At 39.5% G+C, this 27,843-nt stretch overlaps 2 protein-coding genes across 2 annotated transcripts in view; one reads left to right on the top strand and one right to left on the bottom strand.

The window, feature by feature from the left end:
- The first annotated feature begins 482 nt into the window (after positions 1-482).
- MSRA5 (Peptide methionine sulfoxide reductase family protein) lies at positions 483-12,496 on the top strand. Its single transcript, XM_077390097.1, has 4 exons — positions 483-895; positions 9,596-9,708; positions 10,074-10,218; positions 11,955-12,496. Exons 1-4 carry the CDS (start codon positions 608-610, stop codon positions 12,150-12,152), a joined length of 744 nt encoding a protein of 247 aa, XP_077246212.1. The 5' UTR covers positions 483-607; the 3' UTR covers positions 12,153-12,496.
- Positions 12,497-13,398: 902 nt separating this feature from the next.
- The window catches only part of LOC143886140 (uncharacterized), a 30,050-nt gene continuing 15,605 nt past the window's right edge, over positions 13,399-27,843 (bottom strand). Inside the window, exon 3 of the mRNA XM_077390096.1 lies at positions 13,399-13,776. Within this exon, the coding sequence (XP_077246211.1) occupies positions 13,729-13,776 (48 nt within the window). The 3' untranslated portion in view covers positions 13,399-13,728. The remainder of the gene's footprint in view (positions 13,777-27,843) is intronic.

Genomic DNA, 27,843 nt, shown 5'->3' with positions numbered 1-27,843 from the left:
AAAAAAAATTACTGAACTTCACTGCACACACCAAATAAAATCTCCTTTCCATATTGTTATTCTACTAAATGGTCACACTACTAAATGGTCACATTGGGCTCGGCGGGTAGGGATGCAACCTGGGTCGGGTTAGATCAGGTTGAGGCCAACCCTAACCCAACCTGAGATAGCATTCCCTCAACCCTAACCTAACCCACCTATGTCGAAATCGGGTCAGGTTGGGTGCCAAACAGAAAAATACAAATGACCCAAAGAAAATCAAGATAAAATTAGAGGACAGGATCAGGTTCGAGTTAGGTCCGATTGCCAACCTCAACTCTTGCCCAACTCGAAATCAAATCGGGTTGGCTTTTCCCATCCAACCCAACCCGAACCAATATTGGGTTGAAGCCGTCGGGTTCAGGTTGAGCCCGACCCAAGTTGACCCGGTTAGATCCGACCATTCAAGAACCACATGCACCCCCACTTAAAAAAGCTCTCCTCTTGCGTGCTCTTCAAAAATTTCATTCCTCATCAACCAGAAAAACCGAAGAAAATCACATTCGCAGTGGCCGATGCCTGCCATACCCCTCTTTTGATATCAACACTCCTCTCTGTATATAAAAAAATGATGGATCTCTCCAAGAAGAAAAACACCCTTGTTTTTCTAGGGTTTGTTCTGATCATTTTCATGGCAGATGAATCTCTGAGCATCAGATTTCCCAATCGGATTAACAACGAACCCATCAAAGAACCGAATCTGAAAACAGCGGTTTTCGCTCTGGGAAGTTTCTGGTGGTCGGAACCGGTGTTTGGATGCTTGCCGGGCGTTGTTCGCACCACCGTCGGTTACGCCGGAGGATTTAAAACAAATCCTGAGTTCAGAAGCTTGGGAGATCATGCTGAAGCTGTTCAGGTAATCTTACAGATTATCAATAACCAGTAATAGAAAATTATGTGTTGATATTGAACCCTTGTAGATCGCTTTTGGGTTTCGTAATTCTTGAAAATTAGCGAATGAATGTTGTTGTTAGGTGATTCGGTTCAACATTTTTAATGATTTAGACTGGTTTGATCCATTGGATTTGTTTATAAATTAGGGTTTGATTGCAGTTTGTTCATTTTACGATGAGCATTTATAGATCATTGAGAGGATTTGAACTCTGTTCTACATCCCCTTGTTCTTTTTTGTCTCCGGGGAATCAATGTGGGTTTAAACATATGTATGCATCAGTAGAAATTGTCTGAATAGAATGTATGGTGCTAAGCTAATATAGTTTCTATTTTTTTTTTTGAATGGTTTTTTTTTTTAAAATTACATTGTTATATATTAAAATTATCAAATCTTTCTATTCTTCTTGTTGAGAAAACCGTCGGACAAATTTGATCTGATTGTGCATAAAATAAACAGACTGGTAAAAACAAAACCACAAGATGAACACCGAGATTTTACATGGTTCGGCCAACATGCCTATGTCCATAAGCGAGGACGCTATCTTCCACTACAAGAAAACAAAATACAAGGATTATATGGATTAACACAAAGCCTGCAAACTTACAACCCTTTCCTTGTCCTCTTAACCAAGACCGTACATGAGAGTAACCTGATAAAAAAGCTTGAGAAAACCCAAAAGGAAACCAAGAAAAAACCCAAAAGAAACTCTCCCTCTCTCCTTTTTTTTCTCTTTCTCTCTCCTTGTTCTTTCTCTATCTCTTTCCTCAAGTGTAGCAGCCACAACCCTTGGCCGTGAGAAAGAAATTTTTTATTTAGGTTTCCCAAAAACCTGAAAAATAACATTTCTAATTTAGCTTCTCACAAAAAAACCCACAACTAGGAAAGTGGCATGGGAAACAAAGCAGCTTTCCCAAAAATATCCACCTTTGCTTATTTCTCAGCGACCTGAAGATTTTTTGTTGATTCCATTGTCAACGCAAATCACCACTGGTCTTTCGAAGTACCAGCTACAGACCCTTGACTCATCTTAGTTCTGACTCCACCTGACTCGATCAACATGTCCAATGCACATGTGTAGCTGCCAACCCATTGTCTCACTTAGTCAACCGTGGAGAGGGATCTCGATCCGTCCTCCCCATCACAGGAGCTGTCACCTCCTCACATCTTCTGCATCCTGAAAGTCCGTCTCTATGCAAACTGTGACAGAGATCCTACGTAAGTACTTGCCTTCTACCTGCCGTTTCCATCCATCCATCCAGGGCAGAGCCAGGAATTTACACTGGGGGGGGGGGGGGGGGGGGGGCGCTTCTCCGGCTTCCCATCATTTCCCTTCAATGCCTTAGGTAGGCCATGCTGAACAAATGCCCTTCACCCTCACCTGCCAATAGTGAAACTACCCTTTCCATCAAACCAGTCGATGTTGAATTTAGTAGAAACCGATTTTACTGTCATATCAGATCACCCTCATCATGGAGCTCCACCTTGAACGAGAATCTCTCAAACAATCTTTCTACCTCTAGCAATCACTCTAACCATTATCTAACAATGATACCCATGATCACTCCAACCGCGGCCCGACGACAATCACTGCAACCACATCTCTGATACCACTTATTGAGAAAACTGGGGCAAATCTAATTTGATCATGCATAAATAAATGGAATAGTAAAAAGAAAAGCAAACCATAAGATGAACAATGAGATTTTACGTGGTTCGGCCAAGATGCCTGCATCCACGGACGACAACATAATCTTCCACTATGAGAAAACAAAATAAAAGGATTACAACGGATTAACGCAAAATCTGCAAATCTTCAACCCTTTCCTTGTCCTCTCAACCAAGACCATACACAAGAGTAACATGAGAAAAACCTAAGAGAAAACTCAAAAGGAAACCGAGAAAAAACCTAAGAGAAAACCCTCCCTCTCTTTCTCTTTCTCTATTTCTCTCACCTTGTTCTTTCTCTCTCTTTCCTCACGTGTAGCCACCACAGCCCTTGGTCCTGAGAAAGAACTTTAATATCTAGGTTTCCCAAAAACCTTAAAAAAACAACCTTTCTAATTTTGCTTCCCACGAAAAAACCCACAACAGGGGAAGTTGTGTGGGAAACTAGGCAACTTTCCCAACATTTCTGTTATTTATCTCCTCTCTCAAGGTAATATTATTCAATTTTTATCACGTTGTGTGACCCAACTTTGGGAAAATAAGTCATCTAGTGTTCCTCTCCATTTATATGGTATTCCTGGTATCAGAGTAAGCTTTCCTCCAGAAGTCCCACACTCCATGTTCCATTATCCTTGCTAAAGTAGTTCTACTACTTTGTATCATTCACAACCGAACTATTGACCTTTGGAAGATTCTAGTTGATGATTCCTTTGCTTATCAATGTTTTAGATAATGGGCATGCTTTGCCCCTCTCGTAAATTTAGGTTTCTTTTAATAAGTTTCTCTCAGTAATGTTAAAAAAATAAATATTATATACTAGTCAATTGTGGAGCTTAATTGGCTTTCTTTTTATAAGTTTCTCTCAATTATGCTAAAAATAAACTAGTCAATTGTGGGGCTTAATTTTATCATTGTGCATCGTCCAGCAATGACATCAAAATTTGAACAACTTCTATTATTGTAATCACATGCTCCATCATTTCACAAACTTTGAACAAGTATAATTCTTGTAGTCACATGTTCTAGAATGGTGTCAAACAGTAAACCTTCTGCATCCATTTGATTGTTCAGCTTGAGTTCAATGCTAGAAATGGCTGTTTACCGTTAATTTAAGGTCTTTTTATCTTTATTTTAAATATGCACATAAGTCATTGTATCCATTCTCTAATATGAATTTTGAAACACATAGTCACTGTAGTATCCTTTCCCCACAGTTATCTTCTATTTTATCTTTTTTTCTCTTCTCGCAACATATGATCCCACAAGATTTTTAAATAATTGGGATATTTTCCTTCATGCCAGAAAAGCAATATTTGGAAATTTTTGGATCAAAATGAAACGCCATCAAATTGACTAGATTTTGCATGACTCCCAAATGAAAATTGTAAGTTGATCATTACTTAGAAGAATACTGTTTTATAAAATTAGCGAGTTTTTTATTATGAGGTATTTTTAACATTGAGAATAAATTCAAATCTTATAAATTTCTTTTGGGAGGGTATGCCTTCTGCGCACAATGTGAGAATGGATGAAGATTCCCAACCCAAAGTTAATATTCGCATAGAAATTATCTCAAAGCAGCATATACGCCTGTTATTATATCACAAGATAGCATGTCTCATGTTTGTAACTTTTGGATTGTAGAGGTAGGTTCTTGCAGTGTTAACCTGTTTTGCGCAAATTTTATGAAGGTGCAGTGCTTGGTATAGATTGGTTTTATTATTTTTTATCCCGCAATCCTTGGTTTGGTTCCTTTATTAGATTGTGGGAGTACATCATTCAAAAAAAACATATGGGTGCACAATGTCAATGTCATTGGAGATGCTTGTATAGCAACATCTTGTCAAGAGAGTGCTTTGACATGATACATGTTCAATTGTGCGTTGACTTTATAGTCCTTTCGACTATCCAATTTGCAGACATTTAATGGGAGCAAATCAGGATTATTTTCCTTATCTAAGTCGATACTTCCTAAGGTCTATTTGGATGTTTTTCATACACTGATGTTGCATCTGTTTCTAGCCTCGTAGGAATTACTGGTGCTACCACTTCATTGTTAATGAGTTGCTTCACTTTGATTAGCTTAATGTTGGAACTCTAGGTATCAAGCCACATTATGGCATGTTGGGCATGATTGCCTGGTTGCAATTTTGGTGTCCATGGTTCTCTTGGTCTATTTGGATGCACGGCATAGACTCGGAGAGTAGTGGAATAAGCAGTTAACATGGAGGAGACAAGCATCAAGCATTGGATTTGCCTGGAATTACATCAGAGAATAGTGGTAAGTGGTGTTTGGTTCTGCGGCATAGATTCAAATAGTAGGGGAATAAGTAGGGGGTGTCATTACCAATATATATATATATATATATATATATATATATATATATATATATATATATAGGAAACTGTTGGTGAGCTTAAGCTCACCAAACTTATGGTGAGCTAGCTTGCCCAATCACATGGGGGCCCACTTTGTTAGGATGATCCAAACCATTCATTTGAAAGTCCCTTACATAGATGGGGGGTGTACCAAAAATCAGCTCCATAGGATCATCCTAACCCCTCCATATGTGGAGGACAAAAATGGACAGACACAAATCTGCCCCATTTTTGTCCTCCACAAATGGAGGGGTTAGGATGATCCTATGGAGCTGATTTTTGGTACACCCCTTGCAAATGAATGGTTTGGATCACTCCCCAAAATGTGGGAACCATGTGATTGGGCAAGCTAGCTCACCATAAGTTTGGTGAGCTCACCAACAGTTTCCTCATATATATATATATATAAAGAGAGAGAGAGAGAGAGAGAGAGAGAGAGAGAGAGAGAGAACACCATTCCCAGGATTTTTCAAGCAAAAAATTCCACCTTTTTTGTGTATTTAGGCTTGAAAATCATAAGGAAAGGACAATAATTCCACCTCAACAGAATTTCTCATTGCTGCTGGGAGGAATCGGAGAATCTGGTTTGGATGGCAGAAAAGATGGCGGAAAAGATTGGCAGTGTCCCTATTCTACCACAACTTCGGATGGCGGAAAAGATGCAAAAGGTGCCCGCAAGCTAGAGCGAAATCGATCCCCTCACCTATTACGCATTGGGGAGGGGGGGGGGGGGGGGAGGCCCAAAGGGAGCTCTAAGCCAGACAAAGGTAATAGATATGGAGTCTGGTTTTACTCTCCCTGTCAATACCTTAATTTCATATGGCGGGATAAATGTCGATGGTGTCATTGGGCCAGAACCCCCTCAAAATAGGTACCCCGTGTTATCTCATTGTCTCAGATAGAATCCAATAGTGATGAGGATGATCGTTGGCTTGATTCTGGTAAAATCTATTATCATAGGAGTTCAGGGTATCCACTCTTATCTATCTCGGATAGGGAAGTGGATATTCGAATGGACACCCTAAAAGCTTGCCTAATAGGGAAAAAGGCAAATCATAATGGGACCCTGCAGGAGCTATGGAATTGGGCGCAAAAGTCATGAGATATTCCATCCTTGCAATGTCCTTCTATCTTGGCGAAGAATGAAATCATCTGTATTTTTTAAACAGAAACTCAGGCATCACAGATCCTCGCTAAGGGATCTGAGGCCTTGGGTAATTTTTTGCTTTCCCTCTCACCGTGGAAAAGGGAGTTTATTCAGGGTGAGGAAGCCCACTATAATTGTATGAGTTTTGTCTCGGCCAAAATTCTAGCCCCCCCCCCTGTTGGCAAATTCCTAGGTCCTGTTTTAAAATCAGGATTTTAGGCCAAACCTATACCATTGGGGTTGATCTTGAGGAAAAAAAGACTTGTGTTCGCCCTCCAGAATCCTCTATTTCCTTGGCGGGCCTTCGAATCCTGTGTTGATTTCAAATTTCAAACCTAACCAATCAAATTCTCTGGTTATGCCGCCCAAGGACGTGCCTAATGTTCTCCTTGAAAAAGGTGTGGTGGGCCCTGAAAAGAGGACTCTAGGTCAATACTGTCTATCATTGGCGGGTCCCGAGACAGCTAAGCCAAAATATCCTGCCCCTAGGCAAAAAGTTGCCTGGCTGGATTTACCTATCAAGAATACCAAGACAGTGGGCCTCCATCCAAGAGCAAGGAAAACCTTTGACTATCGAGCCCATGGTGGCTTAAATCTTTTGGCCAGGGTGCCAGAATCTCAAGAAAATTTTCTTATGAAAATATTGGAGAATATTCTGGTTAAAAAGTTAGGGTCAAGGAAGAAAACCAGCAGATTGGTTAATCTCCTAAAATTTTACTCCAAATCTGGCAGGATTGGCTCAGTCTATGGCTAATCGAGTAATATTAGCCCCTGAACGGTTGTAGATATTGGCTTTTTGGGGCTGGTGTGGCCTATTTATCTAGCATCTATCTTAGGCGGGAGGCTATAATGAATAAAGAGTATGCGGGGGTGTCTTCACTATCTTATCCCTTCTTGGTTGTTGGGAAGTGGGTTATTTATTTTGCGTCTTTTCAGCTCTCCTATGTTCTAGTACTTCTCTATTCCAACGCTCTTCTCTAGGAGCGGATGCTTCAAGGCTCTGATTTCGGTATTAAAAGGTACCTCTAGCCCAATATCTTGAAGAGGCACAAAAGCCACAAGAAAACTTCCATCAGATTTTCCAGGTTGTATTTATATCCACCATTAACAAAGGAGGAATGGAAATTCGCGGCAACCCAGGAGAATCTTCTTCTTGTCCTGGAGGGCGTTGTAGACGGTTTTTCATCGAAATGAAGAGCGGGTTTCCATCAATGCCCCAACTCACAAAGAATTGTTGGGAGATCTTCGTCGAGGATACTGGAATCTTCTCAAGCTAGAGTCTCAAGACAGGCCGTTCACGTTCGGCTTAGGTGACTTGTCCACAAGTACAAATTGAATGACTATCTAGATGGTGATGACAAGTCTGTTTTGATGTATGTATGGCCCTCCTCCCGATCTGCAGAGATGGGTGCGGGACCTCAAGAAATAAAGGACTTTGGTGAGGCTACCAAAGGCTTTAAAAGGGGTTGACATTAGGAGTAGATCTTTTTAAGGGTTTTGAGAAAGAATCGAGTTTTAGGTCTGAGAGGTATGTAAATTATGCCCATTGCTTATTCAAGGCTTGGATAATGTAAGGGGTAATGGGTTTTCCTCTAAGCTAAGGAGATTGCTCCTGGGCATCTCATACTATGTAAATCTAGTGCGACTACTGGTCCCCTTTGTAAGTTTACTAGTATGAATATATTTGTCATTTTTCAAAAAAAAAATAATTCCACCTCAATAGACATGCAATAATTACTTAGGAGACATCTCAGGGAGTCTCCGGGGAGTTCAATGCTATATTGGCAAGCAAACGAGGAAAGGCATCCCAAATCCAAACAAAATCCCACTGCTACCGGGATTTTGTTCAACCAAACACAGCCTTGGTGTTTGGGTTTAATCAATGTTGGATGCAGTATCTATCTGTGGTTGTGATCATTTATGGGCTTATCCTTGATCTTTGAGGTGGAGATTGGGGGTCCTTTTGCCTATATGTGTTATAGGTTTAATGTGAGGATGATGGGGAACCATCCACGACAAAATGAGTGAAGCCAAAGCAGAACCATGCATGACAAAAGGAGTGAAGTCAAGGCAGAAACATCCATGACAAAACGAGTGAAGCCAAGGCAAAACCATCCATGACAAAAGGAGTGAAATCAAGGCAGAACCATCCACGACAAAATGAGTGAAGCCAAGGCAGAACCATCCATGACAAAAGGAGTGAAGTCAACACAACCAGTCTTCAAGGATGCATGCACCCACTTCTAGGCCATGAATTGATGTATTGTCACAAGGTCGAGGGGATAAAATTGTAAAAAGGGGTAGTTTCTTTCTACTCTAGATCTCAACCTTTCAGCTTTCACTACGTCTTAATTGCTTGGGATGGCCCTACTGCTGCATAGACTCTTCAGCAATCTGCTCAATGAAATCTTCTTCTTCATGATGTACTGCATCAATCTCTCCTTGAAAAGAACTAGCCCTCAAGTTCAGATCTCCATTGTCACCATGATAAGGAGTCAAATGGCCTTACATTTAAAGTGTTTGAGATGTTGAAATGCTAGGGCAACTAAACTTTGTAAGCGTTCTCGTTCAACACCTCAAGGATCGTACAAGGACCATATCTTCTTTGCTGCCTCTAGGAAGCGTTTCTTTTGAAATATATTCCAGTACAAGATCTCTATTTATTTCTTTTGTAGACAACTGTTTTGTATTTATTCACGCTCTTTTTAATGGTATCGCGGTCCTATTTATGAATTCTCTGTAGATCTGTAATCAAATCATCCGCTTTCTTTCCTCTTTTCGCATCAACACTGGCAATGAAATTAAATTTCTTCTGAACACCACTTGGAAAGGTATGAAGCCTGTGGTTCTGTTCTTTGGTTTGTTTAGCTCGAACTTGATTTTCGGAAGAACAAGATCCTAGATTCCAAGTGATTTTACCTGAGTCCTCAACATGTTTCCCAAGCTTCTATTAATAGCTTCATTCTGGCCATTTGTTCGAGGATGATAGGGGATGTTGAAAAAAACAAACATAATGTGAGGGAAAATTGCCATGATACCCATAGAGGGCCCACTCTTAAGTCACTTAATTGACTCAAGTGAAGAACAAACATAATGTGAGGGGAAATTCCCATAATACCCATGTACATATAAAAGCCAAGAAAACCCCCATAAATGTACAAAAATGAGGATGAGTCTCACTGATTCTCCTGCAGTGATAGTACTGGTTGGTTTGTTCCCTTTGGAAATAATACCAGATTAATTTGTTGTTAAACTTCCTTGTCCTTATTTTAGTTTCCAGTTTTAAACTTTTAATGGCCTTGTAAAAATGGCTTCTGTGGATGTTCATGCTACATTGGCCACAATGTGGGCCCATGTCTCTTCACTTGGCAGCTACTTGTCGCCAAATTCTGCATTTTAACTTCTCTCTACTCTGCATGACCTTGTGAACACAAAGATATTTCATTCATAATTTTTTTGATGCTTTGTAGATTGAATATGATCCCAAGTTGATTCAATACAAGCAACTTCTGGATGTCTTCTGGTCTAGCCATGATTCTACGCAAGTTTTTGGCCAAGGTCCTGATGTAGGTAACCAGTACAGGTAATTCATTCAAGTCCTTTAGCAACAATTCATTATATCATATGTCACAAATATCTTCGATATTTTCAAAAAATCGCATTTCATCATGACATTTTCATAAAACGACAAAATCCCGAAATAATCCCTAGATTTTAAAAATATAGCGATATTTCCATTTTTTATCATAAAATGACCCGATAAATCATGATATTATCTCGATATTTTACGTTATTTTTATTTTATATATATTATTTAAATTTTATATATTTATACATTTTCTAAATAATTCCCAAGATGTTCCCTTGCTGAGAAATTCCCGAGAACGATATTTGTGAAATAGATTAAATCTTACCCTGCATACCAATGACCATATGCTTCATCTGCAGATCTATAATATTCACAGACGGGATTGAGGAGGCCAGGTTGGCTGCTGCAAGCAAAGAGAAGGAACAAACCAAAACAAAGAGCACTATCGTCACTACACAAATTCAGCAACTGCGCCCATTTTATCCAGCTGAATCTGATCATCAGGTATAGTTTTCTTTTCATGTTACAGTTATTGTTTCTTGTTAATAGTTGTGAAAAGTTTTTATTATATTATATTCCTATTAGCCATGATTTAAAATTTCCAGCACTTGTCATTGAGGCCAACTGCTGAGATGCTTGATAGGTTGATGTGGACATTTCATATAAAAAAGAATAATCATGGAACTTTTTTGCTCAAATAATAATCTGCAAGGGTTGAACTGATTAAAAATCGAAAACTGCAGATGAGAATTTTGAATTCCGACAATTTTTTTGTGGAGTTTGTGGATATCATGCACAAGAACCACTATCACTATGATTTCCATAGAAAATGTTATTAGCGGACTTATCCTGAAAAGGAAGCTAAAAGGTCATAAAACCCATAAAAGATTCCCATCAGTTTAGTTCTGTGATTTTCTCAGCACTAACTATACCTGATGTGGCTTTGGAAATGTAGAATGGAGAAGCTACATCATATCTATCGTCCTCATCCACGCTAGCCTCAGCCTTTTGTGTCCCCAACTCAATTCTGGTGCATTTTCCTATATTGTTTTATCTCTCGTTGGCTTTATATGTGTGTACCTGAAGGCATTAAAATATTCGTGTCTTCACCTATCATAAACCCTTGAGTGAGGATGCCAATAACAGATTACAGACAGGAAGCCATTTCTCGTCAATTTATGGTTCCATATGGTAATAGATATCACATTAGGACCATGGTTTTGGTCCGTTCGAATCCACATTTACCTATGTCTTTACTTACAATAAGGCCATATGGTTTGGGTCATATGGCCTTATTGGGTATCTTGAGAGATTGAATGAAAGGAATAGAGGAGAATTTAACAAGGATAGAAGCTCGAACGTCGGATATAGTTAAGCAGATATTAGGAATGAATGGATGTTTATTTTAGTTATATTGCGAGAGGCTAATGATTTAGCAGATGGGCTTGTGACTTGCAAGATGAGGAAATCACTGTCCTGCTGTATTTTGTTTCTTTTATCATCATTTTCCGTGATTGTGTCGCCAGAAATTCAATTTACCTTTATTGACAAAAGCCAAGTGGATTTTTGCTTCGAATGAGGCAATCTCAACAATTATTCTCTATTATTGCTTCCAGATGGTCAAGTCACCGTCATTTCCCCCACCAACTAGTTTTTATCCATAGCAGTGCTCTTGCCACTTTTGAGAAGTTTCCAGGGCCTATATTGTGGGAAGACACAAACCACTATCCCATCCACTGTTTCCAAAACTCCCCAAGTCAATAATAAACGCACCCTATTGACTCAATTTTATCTTTGCCAAGTTCTCATCTGACCCCAAGTTCGGCCTAACCAAGTCAACCAGAAACTACTTTGACTTCCCCAACTCAATAATAAACTCACCCTAGTGACTTGGTTTTACCTTGGCCGTGTTCGAGGATGCAACCATCTCGTATTTTTCATTTTTTTTGTGTTTAATGAATGATTCAGGTTCTGAAGAATCAATGCAAACAGGTTGGAGGAGTATCTCCAATAATTACTAAAAATCTTCATGCATATTAATTTTTATTTTATTTTTTTATTTATCTTCTTTTTCAGAGCCACTAGCATTTCTTATTCTTCCCGAGTTTTTGAGTTGTTTGTGACCATAAAATTAAGAATGAGACTATCATAATTGCTTTGTGTTGCCTACTTAATTCTCAAATGGACGTCCTAGATTTCTTTTAAGCTGAACTCATTTCTTGTGGTGCAAACTATGGCAGAAATTTGAGCTGAAGCGAAATCCGTTTCTACTCCAGCTGATGGGGAACATCCCAGATGAAGAACTCACCAGATCAACCTTAGCAACAAGACTAAATAGCTATGCCGCAGAGCTTTGCCCGCCGAATATCCACAAGCAGATCGACGCAAAGATCAACAATATACTCAGAAATGGATGGCCTGTCTTAAGAGATGTGTAGCTCCAAATAAAGTTTCAGATAGGTCATTGACTTGATCAATTTTTTTGTTTCGCTGGCAAATGCTTAGAACTACATGCAGGATGAGAATGAAGGAAAAAAGAGAGCCATTACATCATTCTTGTACTTTCATAGCATTGTTTGAGTTGGCTACATGGTGGGCTTCATTTGTATTGGAATGCTACAATCACTTATACTGTTTTGAAAGTAGGAAGAGGTTTTAATTGTTGTATCACTGGTTCTCAATTGGACTTGTAGCATGAAAAAACATATTGGCACTCATTTCAATAATGGCACTCGACTTTTTATTGAATTTAGAATTGAAAAGCTATTGCATTGTTCGTCTATGCACTTCGAGCGTGAAAAGGCATACAATACAACTATTTCCAAAAAAAAACAAGGGCATACAATACAAGTCAGGGAGTTGATATCCACACCTTTGCAGTTGCTTTTTTAAAAGGAAATTGATATTTCCGCTCCACTTTTAGACTAATCCACTCCAAGTTAGAGTGGATTGGTCTAAAAGGGGAGCGGAAATATCAACTCCCCTATGCTACTTGGAGTGGATTGGTCTAAAAGGGGAGCGGAAATATCAACTCCCCTATGCTACTTGGAGTGGATTGGTCTAAAAGGGGAGCGGAAATATCAACTCCCCTATGCTTTGGATATTTCCACTTCACTTTTAGACCAATCCACTCCAAGTTGGAGTGGATTAGTCTAAAAGTGGAGCGGAAATATCAGCTCCCCTTTAAAATTTAGAATTAAAAAGCTTATTGTAATATCCAGGTAGTCTCAGCAGCAAAGTTTTAAAAATCCGAACTGAGCCAACCAATCCAACAGGGTTCAACCTAAACCAGCCAATTTTCTATTTGATTAAGCCTGCATAAGTTTCAAACCAGTTACCATATTAATTAACAAAAAATTAATTTAAGGCTGTTGATTTCTTGTTTTTTTTTACTTTTCCATCTGTCATATTTCATTTGTTCTATAAATTCTGATTCTTTTTTATCTATTTATTCTTAATTGTGTTTTCTAAAATTTGAAAATTAATTTATTAATAATATAACGGTTCAAATTGAACCATTGCTGGTCCAGTTTGGACCAAACCAGGTTTTTTTCTGGTTCGATCAATTTTTGAAATACTGCTCAATAGCCAATCAGGAAAAGGATTAATAAATTATGAGGTGCCCTTATCAGAACTATGGGTGCCAGAGTATCTTAGCCCTTGGATGAAGGTTGCAATCTGAAATGCAGCATGAATGAAAGGACTCAATCCTTTTATCTTGATTCACTTACAATGGTGAAGTTTACTGTTTAAATCCAAGAAGATCATACCAGTAAATGGCCAAACAGTTTTACGACAAGTAATTATTCTAAAACTAAAGATGGAAAACATCTACATTTTGTTCCACCAGGCAGAATGGTTCAGCATGGACACAACTTTAACGAAATACTAATCTGAGCAGTGTAAGCAGAGAGAATATCAAGGTCTCTACTTGCTCTTTGCAATGAACAAAACATGCTAAAAGTCTTCTGTTAAGACTCCAACAATCAAATCGGAACCTACATTATCTCCCCCTCAGTGATGAGCCTTCGCCTCCGCCTTTTTATGGGACTTATCCTTCGCCTGTGAAAAGCAAATGAGTTTTAGTACCAAATTTATAGAACAGAACAATGTGTTAATCACCCAGTAAACATGAAAGTATATCAAATTTGGAAATATATTTTAAGACTAGCATTATTTAAACAATCATGTACGGTATGGGATCTCACTGCCACATTTACGGCAATCAGGTAATATTTTTGGCGATCACAAGTCCTCTCTATTTCCATTGATTCCACCCTCTTCAATTTTTTATTTATTTTATGACATGGGGTATCCCCACACCATTTTAGGGAGGGACTAATCCCTATGGATGAATCTTGCAAATATGATCTTCATTCGGCATCAGACCTGGACCCGCTGGGTCGCCCTGCGATGACCCATCAGATCAACAGTCTCAATCACCAAACACAAATGCAACATGTGCATTGGATCATGGTTTTCAATCTGGATTCCGAGAAAACAGATTAGAGAGGGTGACAACGCATGATATCAAAGCGGGGACATAGAAGTGATTCGTAATATTTGGGCATTAAATGGCAAATCCATGTAAGAGCATCTGCGTGGCTGCTGAGTTGAAGAATGAAACTAAGCCCCTAAAACTTATTGAGATTAATCTCAATCTTGAATACCAAAGAATAATCTTGCTGTTCAAATTGGCATATCTATTGGCTGGTGACATCTCTCCTTATCATTTTATAACCCTCGAAAAATAGAAAACAAGAAACGACATTAATTTTCTCTGTATCAGGAGACAGGTGCCCATGACTTTTGCATATCTGGAAATGTAAGTATACACTAGCTTCCCTGTACCAATGCCATCAAAATTTAACTTCATCGAAATAACAGGATAAATCAGATTGGCAGTGTCCGACTCAATTGAATAAGGCCCTGTTCATTTTGGATTTTTGTTCAGAACCAGTAACTTTGGTAATCCCAACAATAAGTACAAGATTGGAGCGGGAAACAGGGTGTCACCCAACACAGTTACACCCCTAGAAAGCTTGGAAATTTTGAGTAGCCTACCGAGCTGTAAATCTAAATTCTCTGTCCAGTTTGATTAGGCTATTTCTGATAGCACACAAATCATGTGAAAGAAAAAAAAAAATGGAATCCGTATCTGCAAAAAGGACTAAGGTTGTTGGGGTCGGGAGGGGTGATATCCCAACTGGAGTTGACTCCTCAGCGAAGGGCCATAGGAGAGTCCAAGCAGAAATTGTCCAATTCAAGGCACTCCAACATCCAGAGATGTCACCTCCACGCTGATTCAGAAGGTGTTCAGTGGCATTCATCTCAGTTCACACTGAGTGAGTGGGAGGGATGATAACTCTCCTCACACCTGAGCAAGAGCATATATTACACACTGAGTGAGTGGGAGGGATGATAACCCTCCTCACACCTGAGCAAGAGCATATATTATCAAAATCATAAAAATTCATGTTCGTTGTTTAGGGTGACTAGAGGCACTGTAACCGGTTATGGAGTGTGACACGCGGAGCGGAGCGCCTTTGAGAAAGTCCGTATAACTTCTAACCAACAGATTCATTCTTTATGAATCAAGTACCATTCAAAGGGTGCATTGCCCCTTTAAGCGAAGAAGAGAAGAGCTTTGTATACCTGATCTGTGTGGAGCAGGAAAGAGGAGATCGAAGTCAAAGGGAAGGCCAAAGTGAAACACCTACTTCAAGGCAAGGAGAGCAGACCAAGTCAGCAAGTCGAAGCTCAAGGACGCAGACTCAGCTCAGCCATATATAGGATAAACTTCGAGAAGATAAAGCTGAGTGGTTTTTTGCAGGATATTTTGCAGAAGTTACTCTACGCCAAGGGCGGGCTCCTATTCGTTCCCAATTAATGATCTAGAATTGCCGTACCTAGGAGAGAAGAAAAGAGGCTTAGGATGGATTTGGAAGCCTATCAAAGAGATCTTGATAAGAAACCAAATGACTCTGTTCTTAGAGATCTTGAGAAGGACCCCATCCTTGAATTTACTTTTTTTTTTTAAATTGACAATTTCATTGATACTATGAAAAATACATTGGGGACAAGGGGTCCCTACTTGCATTACATAGAATCAAACCATTCTTGAATTTACTAATGCTAGTAATTTCATGTGGTACCTATTGAACCGCCCTATACATCAGAGAGAACTATCGCTACCCAAAGTTATCGACCATGACTTCCATACCTGCTTTATACACTCCCCCTTTTGCGAGTTTATCCACCTCCTCGTTTGCCAATTGGAGCATGTGCGAGAATTGGGGTTGGATGGTCCAGCACAATCCCAGGTTTCCAATATAATGTTTGATAGTTTCCATGGCTCAGATGACGAGTCATTCGCCCATGCTATGACATTTGATGGATCTCCCTTCACTACCAATGGGCAGGATAAATGCTCCATGAACCACTTTAGTCCCCACAACAGGGCTTTGACTCTGCCTCATTGGATTCGCAGATTCCTATTGGGCCAGAAAAGGAAAGGACATCTGAATCCTACCATATGAGTCGCGGATCAAGCCTCCAATCCCTGCCGGACCTGGTTTTCCTTTTGCGCCTCCATCTAAGTTTTAACCAGGGGGCAGTTTATAATTGCTTTCTCCTAAATAATCGACCACCAATTGCGGATAATATCCATAGTGGAATTGGGGGATAGGGCATCCTCAGATTTGGCCCAAGTGACCAAATCAACCTTGATGCAACAGTATCTTGCCGAAGCATTTTTCTTTATCGTCAAAGATTCTTTTTGTTTCTCTTGCCATAAATGCCACTTTGATAGTAGAGGGGGCAAGGTTCCATAATGCACTACCCATCTTGCCGAACGGGCTACTGTTCCATTATAATATAGTTCTCTTGATGGAGCAATAGAATACCCATGAGAATACCCATGAGAATCCAAAACTCCTGATGATGGCCCTCCATAGATTGAATGAGAAAGGGTAATATAATAAAACATGATCAATGGATTCATTTAACACCTTACAAAGAACACATCCACTTACCAAAGTGATACGACGCCTGTTAAGCCTATTACATGTGTTGATCTATCTATTTTCCACCGTCCACGCAAAGGCTACTACCCTAGGCAGAGTCGCCGACTGTCATACGCTTGAGAACTTGGTTTCCGCCTCATCACAACTCACCAACTTTCGAAAAAGGAACAGACGGAAAAAAAGCCCGATATATCAGGGCCTAAACTATCTAATCTGCACTGCAAGGGAGCAACAATGAGAGAGAGAGAGAGGAGATGGGCGAGGCTAGCTATTTATTGGTCCTTCAGGTTTTTCTCAGCTTGATAATCCAGTCTATCCTTCCATCCCTATTTCTTTCCATATAATCGCATTCTCTCACCTCTTTATCCCTTGACAAAAGGAAGAGGTCATTGAAAGCACTGCAAAGTCGAATCCATGACTTTATTTCACCCTTGATTGCTGGACTGGGCAATCGATCTTACAACTAAGGTCTAAGGCTCCTTATATAGACTCAAATTACAAACGAGAAATAAAATTCTTCTGAAATCAGTTGGGAAACTTCAAAAGACAACCACACAACTAATGCAGCAAATACAAACCACACAATACAAAATATTTCTGACAAAGTATTTGAACAGTAGACATGTCTACTGAAATAAAGGTAGCTTCCTCGATGCTTCCTTCTGGAATCTGCTTTAATAATATTTGGAACAGAGGAATTTACTCTTTATAAAGTTATAAAGTAGCTTCGGCGGGTTTTGGAGAATTATTGTTAGGGTTCATATGGCATCATGTGTTGATGTTGTGCCACGCCACTTTATCAAAGTTTTCATCTTCATTTATCTCATCTATTGGCCATTCTGGAGGGTTAAAGTATAAAATGGGAACTTTCTTACACAATACTATTTTCTTGGGATTTAGGATTATTCCGTTATCTTTCTAATCGTCTTCATCCAATACCCGAAAAGCCTCTATGTAAAGAAATTTTTGGATTTGTTCATTACCTTCCTACTGGATATGCTCAGCCAAGAGAAAAAATCAAGATGTACAGAAATAACCTAATGAATATACCTTGTATCCCAAAAATTCACCGATATGTTCCTAAATATTCAGACCTCCTACCATTCCACAAAAAAATACTAAATTATTTGAGCGCAACCTTACATGTCTCAGCTGAAGTAATAAAAAATGTTCTTAAACATGTAGAAGAGATGTGTCCACATTTGTCGAAGATACCAATTATGAACCCTATCTCTCTATGATCGTGTTAATGCTTCACCAGATCCATGAAGATTTATTAGTTAAAGTCATTGATTTTAGAAAAGCACTCTCAATAGAGAAAAAAATCAGGATCAGATTTCTAAGCTTAACAGAAATCAACACTAAGGATTTTCCAAACCCTCATAAAATGATTTACAATTCATCAAAAATGTCCATATTTGTCGAAGATACCCACTATGAACCCTATCTTTCTATGCTCATTGTGGACGGCAAGGTCGATGGCAGCAAGAAGGTTGCAGAGAATGTTGCGGAGAACCTCCATAATTGATTTAACCCTCCAGAATGACCAATAGATGAGATGACGAAGATGAAAACTTTGATGCAGTAGCTTTACACAACATCAACGCGTAAACTAAAGCTACTTTATAAAGTAGATTCTTCCGTCAGAGATATTATTAAAGCAGATGTCAGAAGGAAGCTTCAAGCCATTTATTCCAGCATGCCAACTTTTTAAGATGCTTTGTCAAAGATATTTTGTAATATGTGGTTTCTATTTCCTGATTTAGTTGTGTTATTGTCGTTTGAAGATTCCCCATGGACATCAGAAGAAGTTTAATTTTGGTTTGTAATTTGAGTCTATATAAAGAGGCATAGATCTCAGTTGTAACTATCGTTGCCCAGTCCAACAATCAAGTGTGAAGTAAAGTCGTGTGTGAGTAGTACGGTAGTGAGTTTGAAGGTGTGAGCTCTGGTTTGTAGATCCATGATGTGTTGTCACTGAGCCTCCAATCCATGTAAATCAGCCGTGACTATATCAATATGGTGTGATTCCTAGAATATTCCCTATTTATGTTTCTATTATTAAACGGTTATTCTATCTATAAACAAATTGTTATCACGACAGTAGTCTAGCAGAGACCTATAAAATGAGCACGGGTAGCAGGACGATGAACATAGCCTGAAGAAGCTTCGCGTAGCAGCCTCAAAAGGATAGACTAAGGACAGGCCCAAGAAGTACCCTTTTGAAGGCGTTTGGGGAGGTGCCCGCTTAGCCGTGTTTAGGGGAAAGAGAGCCGACAGTAAGTCGAAGGTATTGAGGTGGGTTAAGTACTTAAGTTCCATCTAAAGGTGAAAATAGTTGTCTGCTCAGCTATAGCCTGCTAGGAGAAACTAGATGCAATTTTGAATCCAAACCCTTTGATAATGAGGAGCTCAGATAACTGCATCTCTGAAGCAATTTTCTAGCTTGGACCGAATTTAGAAAAAAGAAAAGAAAAGAAAAGTTAGGAATAACAAACCTAGAGCAACCTAGGGAAGCAGTTTTGGATCCATAACCCTCTGATATAAGCTAGTCCGCAGTGGTGAAGAGTATTTTGGAATCAGAGCTAGGTCACAAATTACCTCATAACTTCAAACTCGATTAAAAAGAATATCGAAAGACTAAATTATTATTTTTTGGAAAAATGACATTTCATTAATATTCAAATTGCATTCGGGACCAGACGTCCCATCCCGCATTACAAAATATTAAGATGGGTTGGCCCGGGCTACCCCAGACCAATTGAAAAGTACCCAAAATGAGTTGCAAAAGAACACAACTTTTCATTTCCTCTATTCTATAGTATCTTCTTTTTACATCTTTTCATAGCATTCTTTCAAACCTTTCGTCTGTACCTTTTGAGCTGTGCATGATTTTGGGTCCTCTAGACCAGTACCTCTTGAAACTACAGGTAAACTGAAATTCCTGAGAACTATCAAAACTTCAGGCTTCTAAACCTTACAAATTGAACTCTAAAACTCCAGGACTGATATAGACCTCCAATAAAGAATAGCAAAACTAGAGTATCCAGACAAGGGAACCTAAGCAACAGAACGAATCTCTCAAGCTATGGCACTATAAGAATCTCTCAAACTACAGGTAAACTGAAATTCCTGAGAACTATCGAAAACTTCTGTATAACGACAGACAATTGACAAAGCTATTCAACAGGAGGCATCTTGAATGATTATGGATGGACTTTAACCCCTACAGTACTACGACCCAAATTTTGAACTTCAACAAAAGTCATCACATTAAATCAAAACTTCATTAACTCCATCACTCCATCAGACACTATACTGAGGGAGAAATCAATGTCCATCTTCTAACTTAGTTGCTTAAGCACCTTCTCCAATCTTCTTTTCAGTTTCTTTTTCTCTCATCTTCTTCTCTTCCTTATCTCTTACCTCCATTGCAAGAAGCATGTCTTTAGTTGCCACCAAGTCTTCATCATATTGAATCCCAAATACATCCCCCATCGATAACAAGTCTTTGAATTCTTCCGAGAACGATCCCGACTCCTTGAATTGTCAGAGCTATCATCAACCTGTTTTGCCTTACCTTTAGCATCCCCACTAGTCCTCTTGGCCCCCCAGCATGCAGGTCATCAATCCGTCCTGAACCAACCGAGGTAACAGATACCTCAGGATTCGGGTTGGATCGATTATCCTCCAGGTCTTTGATAACAGACTTTCTTTCCTCTTCCCAAAGGCGCTGGTGAGTGCGTCTTTCCTTTTCTAGGACTTTACTGAACATGGGAAGGTCAAGGAGAGGTAGGTGAAATTCCCTATCACTCGTCGATTCAGAATTATTGTCAAGACTAGTGTTGTTGGTAGAGGTTTTCTTTAACTGGGCCCAACGCTTTTTGAACGGGCTAAGAGAAGTCTCACAAGGGGTAGGCGACTCCTTTCTAGCAAGCTTTTCGTTATAGCGAAGATCTTTCAAGAGCTTAATATATGCACTTTAATATACAAAATCTTGAGCGTCGGAGAATTTCCACCCGGAGCCGATCCCTTTCCTGACATAGCTGGCGAACTGGAGTTGTCGAACTTTTGAAGGAGCTTTTGAGTGTCAGCAACCAGTCTCCTCCTCCTATGATCCTCTTTCCTAAAGAAACATTTTCTTGTAAACACTGAAAGACCACCTCAAGTAGCTAGTACCTGTATTTCTGGGTTAATACTTCTACGGGGTACGATGCCTTTTCCGGTATGTGAGCGCTTTTCCTTAATTTTTTTATTTTCACTATTAAATCTAGTTTTTATCCTTAGCGCCTTTTTCTCTTTAGCTAAAGTCAGAGCACAACTGTCAGCAACATCCATTCGGAAAGCTTTTCCTTTCTCGCCACGAGTTGCTGCATTTAATGTTTTCCGTGTCGATCCATTTCCATTCTGGCCCACTTTCTGACCCCACTTTCCAAGCACTGCAGCTATCGTACTCTTTGGCAATCTGGGTCAGTTGGTGGCAGAAGGCTTGAGTCATTCAAAATTCAAAACGGGGCCCACCAACGGCTTCCTGGATGGGTCGAAGGTATCGGGATTAGCGCCCGTCGCCTTTTCCGGTGAGACAACCATCGTCGGCAACCAGACGATGGAGATTTGGTCGGTGCCCTCACAAACATCCAAATTATCCTTACTGCTTGATTCCCCAATAACCGACAACGCCAAACTATTAATGCTATCCTCAGAAATCATCTTAACTCCAACAAAATAAATGTTGAAATCCACTATTAGATTAATGGATGAGGGATAGATTTCCAAAGGGGAGTTATGACCAAGGCTGAGGCAAAAGACATGCAATGGTCATGATTCCCAGAAAGTTGGGTCTGGATCACCGGCCCAGGTGCTGCCCAAGAGACACCACAGTTGACGTTGACCAGGCATGAAGAGGAATATTGTAAAATCTAATTCTGATGGTTCTAGCATCCGTATTATAGGCTGGAAACTACGGCTGGAAGAAAGAAGCCCTCCCAGAGCAACACCTCCACGCCTGAGGGTGGTCGTCGCCTGTGATTCTGACTCAAAACAGAAGAGGATATCCACTAAATTAATAGAGAAAGGCTTTTGCAATTCCGGCAGGCCCCAACATTGTTTAGCCCACTCCCATACATCTTCCAGCAACCAAGCTCCAACTTTCAAGCTTCCAATGAGGCAGCTCTTTAGATATTTATTTCGTTCCTCTACCAAAGAAGCCAGAACCTCATGGGCTAAGGGGTCAACATGTACATTAGCCTGAGAGGGTTTAGGCCTCCACACCATGGCTGGGGCCAAGTTAGATTTGAGGTCTAAGCATTTTCTACAGGCATTTCACAAACCAAAGTTTATGTATTGACATTTGGGACACATCCAGTCACTGCCAGTCGGGGGCAAACGACGGTTAAATTCAGAGGCTCTACTACCAGGGATTCTTCTGGCCTCGAATTCCAATCGTCGCACTCTGGTATCCCTGTCCTCGATGCTACCCAAGGGACCCCGAGTGGGATCTGGGAGGAGCCCATTGAAACCTATTCAGGTTATCACCTTGCCCAAATAAACTGGGAGTCCTACAACAAATATTGAGGATTCCCAAGGACTCAAATACTTCCAGAGCATGGTACCCTGCTTCAAGGAGGAAGTGATCACCGTGTTATCAAGGTTAAAGCCACATGAGCAGATAAGGGAGTCCACCAGGAATCCTGAAACAACGGTCGCCGTAGGAAGAGGCCGACAACATCTGAAGACGTCCCTGATAGTCATTTTTTTCTTGCTTCTTCCATCCACCTTCCTCTTGCTTGTTTAAAATATAGTTTTCGGAGTGAAAGTGGTTAACGAGGGGTTTCAGGGTTGCACTCTTGATTTCGTTTTTAGTTCTTTTATTCTCTTATTCAAAGTCACCTTCCCATCAAAGAACACAATTTTAAAATCAATAATTAATCGGGAAATTGCACCTTGCATTCCAACCCAGCAAAAGTCAGGGCTAACCGTCCACACCACGTTAATGCCCCCGTCATTGGGTTACAAACTTCACATAAACGAGCTCGGCGGCTTAGTCACTATAACTCGCCATTAGATTACGACTGTAAACATAATTGTCATGTATATACATATCAAGAGTCACCTAGTATCACTCTTAAAGGAAAAACTCTTAATTACATTATAGATTTTTTTAATGGTATTAATTACATTATAGATATTATAAAAAAAATCTCTCTAGAAAGTGTAAGCCCAAGGGTTCCCATGGGTTCATACATTCACCTTTACCTTGTTGTTTTGATGCTAGCAAACCCAAATTGATTAGTCTTTATGGACTAATGTGTCGTCTTTGAGTGTTGTGCCTTAGAAGGAACTTGACATGTCATATCGCCATAACACAACACAACACATGGCTTGCAGATCAACATGCACAATGTACCAAGGAGCTTGCACATACGTTGGAGAGATCATCCTCGGAAGATACTCTAGTCAAGAGCTCAAGTCAAGAATCCCAAGTTGCCTAGCAAGTGCCAGTAGAAGCTTGGAGTTGAACAAGCCTTGGTGACCACCTCATGGACCATTCAACATGCTCAAGGAATGGAGGATGTCACAAGAGCCAAATCAAGTCGGAGAGTTCACTCACAAGTTCAAGTTGTTCAAGAAAGTGCGGAGGAGCCAAGCAATCCAGGAAGACTCAAGGTTTTATCTTTTTAGATTGTATTTGGAGTCCTCTTGTTATTTGTATGTGCACTTTCAAAAAGGTTTTCAAAATGGTTTTCATAACAAATTTAACATCTTTGAAAACCATCTACACACTCCCCAAAATGTATTTGAAAACCTTGGACGAAAACCCAAAGACCATGGCCCAAAGTCCCTAAGATTTTAACTATAAAATGGATTTTCAAACAGGGCCGGTCGACAGGGGTTCCCCGGGCGACCGCGGCAAGGTGGCTGGAAATCCAGCACCTGCCGAAGCATAGCGGGCCAGTCGACCGGGGCGTCCTGGGCGACCGCGAAGGTGTACCTGGAAATCCAGAAACACTCCATCATGGTCGGGCAGGTCGACCGCCATAGAGCCGGGCGACCGCGGATAGGGAACTGGACAAAAATAAAAATGTCCAGGTAGCTCTCGTCGGGCGACCACCATGACTCGGTTGACCGCAACGGTTTGAAATTTAAAAGTAAAAAAGAGAGCGCCCGATAGGGCGGGCGACCGCGACACCTCAGTCGACCGCACCGGTAGCAAAAAGTAGTCGTTGGGGCTTTCGGAGCTTGATTTTTTCGACCCATTTTTTTACGGTTTTACCCCCAAACGGTCATATTTTCAAATGGGCTATTTATACCCTATCCAAGACCAACTAAACAACCTTTTGGCACTTCATTTTCAAATCCATCAAGCCTAAACTTTCAAATCTAAAGGTTCTTAGTTTTTCCTCTTCATGCTTTGATTTGTGCATTTCCATTCAACAAGATGATCTCCATAGGCTTTATCTTTGTTATCTTTTGGAGAGTAGCTATCATATTTGTAGTCCGCCTATTAAGAGGCTTTGTAAGTTTTTCATTTGTTCTTCTTTGTATTTGAGGGTCTCCGATTCTGCCTAGTAAGAAAGGTGAATCGTGGAGTTTTGAGAGGAGTTTTCGCTTCGGCCTTAAGGAGAAGCTTGATTGTAGAGGGTCTCCGATTCGGCCCGTTAAGAAAGGAGAATCCGGAGTAAAGAGGGTTTGTCCCTCGGAGGCGGAGAAGGTTTGTGTACGGCTTGGAGATTCAGCCATTGTGGAGAATCTCAATTTTAGTGGAGCACCCAAGGAGCAAAACTTAGAAGAGTGAAGTAGGTCTTGTTGATAGACCGAACCACTATAAATCTCTTGTCCATTGTGGTGTGATTCTCTTCTCCCCCTTCTCTTTTGTGATTGGTTATTTTTAATCTATATTAACAAAGGTTAGATTTAAATTGCTTAACTTGGCAAATTGTTTTTAATACCACACCTAATTAAAGCCAAAAATTTTAATTGACCAATTCACCCCCCCCCCCCCCCGGGTTGCCACACTTGTATTTCAGAAAGCATTCTAAGCATTAAGAAAATATAGAAAGCATTGTATCCAAGCAAAATATAGATATAATATTAGATGAACTAGAAACTATAGAAAAGCATAATATCAAAATAAAGCGTAGAATATCTCAGCTAGAATCAAGCATCCCAGCATCTAGTAGTTATATAGATATTAAATCAGAATTTCAAAAGTTAAGAAAAGATCTGATTTCGGATCTTAGTCTTAAAAATCCTTTTTTGAAATCAAACAGAAAAGAATATTAATAAGTTAGAAGATCTTAACCTAAAGATTCTCTCATCCCTCGAAAAGATAAGAGAAAGATTAGGATAACGACTAGTAAAGAAGAAGAAAATAGGCTAGTTGCATTAGGAAAAAACATATTAGATAAGAGTTAAAAAGCATTTCAATATGTTAATAGTATTTTATTCTCTAATGAACCAGAAATTAAGACTGTTACAGGTTTTCAAATGCAAAACATTGAAGTAAACAATCTTACTCAAAGTATTACATTAGAAATATTACACAAATTAAATAAACTAGGTGATAGTGAACAAATTAATAATTTAGATAAATTATTAAAAAATATAAAAAAAAGTATAGGAGATAAAAGTCCAATGTCAAGAACAGAGAAACAAGAACAAAAATATTGTCAAGATATTAAAACACTTAATCAAAACATTGGGCTTAGAAAAGAAAATGTTAGTCCTAACCAAGAATTAGTCACGAAAGATGATGAAAATCTAGACACCGATTTTTCATATATGAAGGCTAAAAGATTTCCAAACCTTAGATTGATCACATATCCTAAACAAAAAAAATTTACATGAACAAATTATCAAATCCATTGGGAAGAAGTTTAAGCAAAAGAGTAAGTATCGAAAATCATGAAAGGATAGAAATCGTTGATCTGGATAAAATTAGATTATACAAAATTCCGGATGTAGATCCAAGATCACTATACAAATCAAATACCATCCTTGATAAATTGACAACATACTATCTGCATAGAAAGGAATATACAAGAGATGCAAAGGCAGACAAAATGTCAACAATAGGTTATTAGGGTCAAGGGAAGTATATCACAGTACAGAGGATAAACGCACAATGGGAAAATTCAGGGTTGTTCCAAACTATTAGGAACCAAAAATAAAGATATCCTCATATGTGTCACTGTATTAGATAAGAGATGGATACATCTAAAAGATCAGTTAATAGGAGCTGTGAACATAAATCTAGTAAATGGAATAATATATTTCGAGTGTAACACAGATTTACAAGTTCCCTATAATGGCGTAATTATATTGGATAGCATTGTCATAAACGTGCAAACCAATGTTTAAAAACGCGGATGTGATGTGAAACACAGCCAACAAAAATCCTTGTCGACTCGGCGAGTACGCGACCAAGAACATAGTTGACGTGGTTGACACGGTCATAACTCAGGAGAGTCAAAGGAGTTTTTATTGACTCTATAGGGCAAAATGCGGAATGCAGATGCGGTGCAACGCAGAACGCGGCCAAGGTAAAAAGGAGTTGACTCGGACGAGTTCCGAGTTGAGTCAACGAGCTTTTAAACACTGGTGCAAACTAAAGGACGAGATGCGGTGAATGGATCTCGTCCACTTACAATCATGCACGCAGTAGTTTATAAGTACACAACAACTGCTAGCTCGAATTTTAGATAAACAGGATATAGTGATGCTCTAAGAAGAGAAACAATGTTGGTGGCTTTTCGGGTACTGTATATCTAAAATTGGACACAGATTTTTCAAATATGAAGACTAAAAGATTTCGAAACCTTACATTGATCACATATCCTAAACTGGAAAGGTATTACATGAACAAATTATCAAATCCATTGGGAAGAAGTTTAAGCAAAAGAGTAAGCTTCGAAAATCATGAACGGATAGAAATCAATGATCCGGATAAAATTAGATCATATTCCGGACGTAGATCCAAGATCACTATATCAATCAAATAACAACCTATATAAATTGACAAAGTGCTATCTGCAAAGAAAAGAATATACAAGAGATGCTAAGGCAGATAATGTCAACATTTTGTATGATCTAATTAGTTACGAAAGATGATGAAATCTGGGAACAGATTTTTCATATATGAAGACTAAAAGATTTCCTAACCTTTGAATGATCGCATATCCTAAACAGGAAAGATATTACACGAACAAATTATGAAGTCCAATTGGAAGTGGAAACTTGGAGTTTCCAATTTTCATCCAATTAATTAATTTGGAATCATTCGTAGGAGAGTTCTAAAATTAGAAACTTTCTCATCCAATGAGAAATTAATCTAATTAATTAATTAATCTCCATAAACCAATACTACAGTATGTACACCTAAGTGCATACACCACTGTTACGGTGTAAATCCTCGCGATATCTCATACAGTTGATCCCATTCATCCATGCAATCCATAAAATCCAAAACCCAGATTCTCCAAGAAAACCAAGGGTCAAGTGAGTAATGAGTGGGATTGTAGCAGAGATCCGACTGTCGATCCTTCAAGACTTTTAGAGCCCCACTGCGACCTCGCTTTGTAGTCCTATTACGGTCGCATTTAGGTAAGTGGTCCCCACCAGGGCGGCATTACCCTAAAGATGACCGTCATATCATCCAAATACCCCTAATCACATCTTATGCATATTTCCTACCTCCAATCCTCACTAGGTTGGGTCCTACAGGGGGTGGACATTTACTACCCCCAGGGCCCACCCAAGGTACTCCTTCCAATCTATAAGCCTGGGCCCGCAAATGCATTTGTAAATTCCTTTGAAAAACAACCAATTGTTTTCGAAAACCTTTTGATAAATGTTTTACCAAATCCTCTGGCCGGGCTAATTTAAAGGCTCGTGTTGATATTGAAGATAATCGGTCGGTACCGATTTCCAGGTTGGTCTCCATGAGATACCCTGAAAAAGAGGTATCGTGGAAACCCAGGGAATATACCGATGTATGAGCGCGGAAAGATCGAGTTTAGTCTCACTAACCCGCATTAATACTGAACCAGGGTTCGTCCAAGGGGATATTATTGAAGAGAAAACTTTCTTTCGAATCGGTGGTGCA

Source organism: Tasmannia lanceolata, unplaced genomic scaffold, assembly GCF_043159265.1.
Source record: "Tasmannia lanceolata isolate RefF3 unplaced genomic scaffold, GAP_Taslan_0.1 ptg000011l, whole genome shotgun sequence".
NCBI classification, from domain to species: domain Eukaryota; kingdom Viridiplantae; phylum Streptophyta; class Magnoliopsida; order Canellales; family Winteraceae; genus Tasmannia; species Tasmannia lanceolata.
Note: the sequence above shows the minus strand (reverse complement) of the source record. Positions and strands in the feature narration are given on the sequence as shown.

Excerpts from the sequence above, each read along its gene's own strand:
- MSRA5 (XM_077390097.1), top strand. The coding sequence starts at position 608 with ATGATGGATCTCTCCAAGAAGAAAAACACCCTTGTTTTTCTAGGGTTT. Across the intron at positions 896-9,595 it reads ATCATGCTGAAGCTGTTCAG|ATTGAATATGATCCCAAGTT; the intron begins GTAATCTTACAG and ends GATGCTTTGTAG. Across the intron at positions 10,219-11,954 it reads CAGCTGAATCTGATCATCAG|AAATTTGAGCTGAAGCGAAA; the intron begins GTATAGTTTTCT and ends AAACTATGGCAG.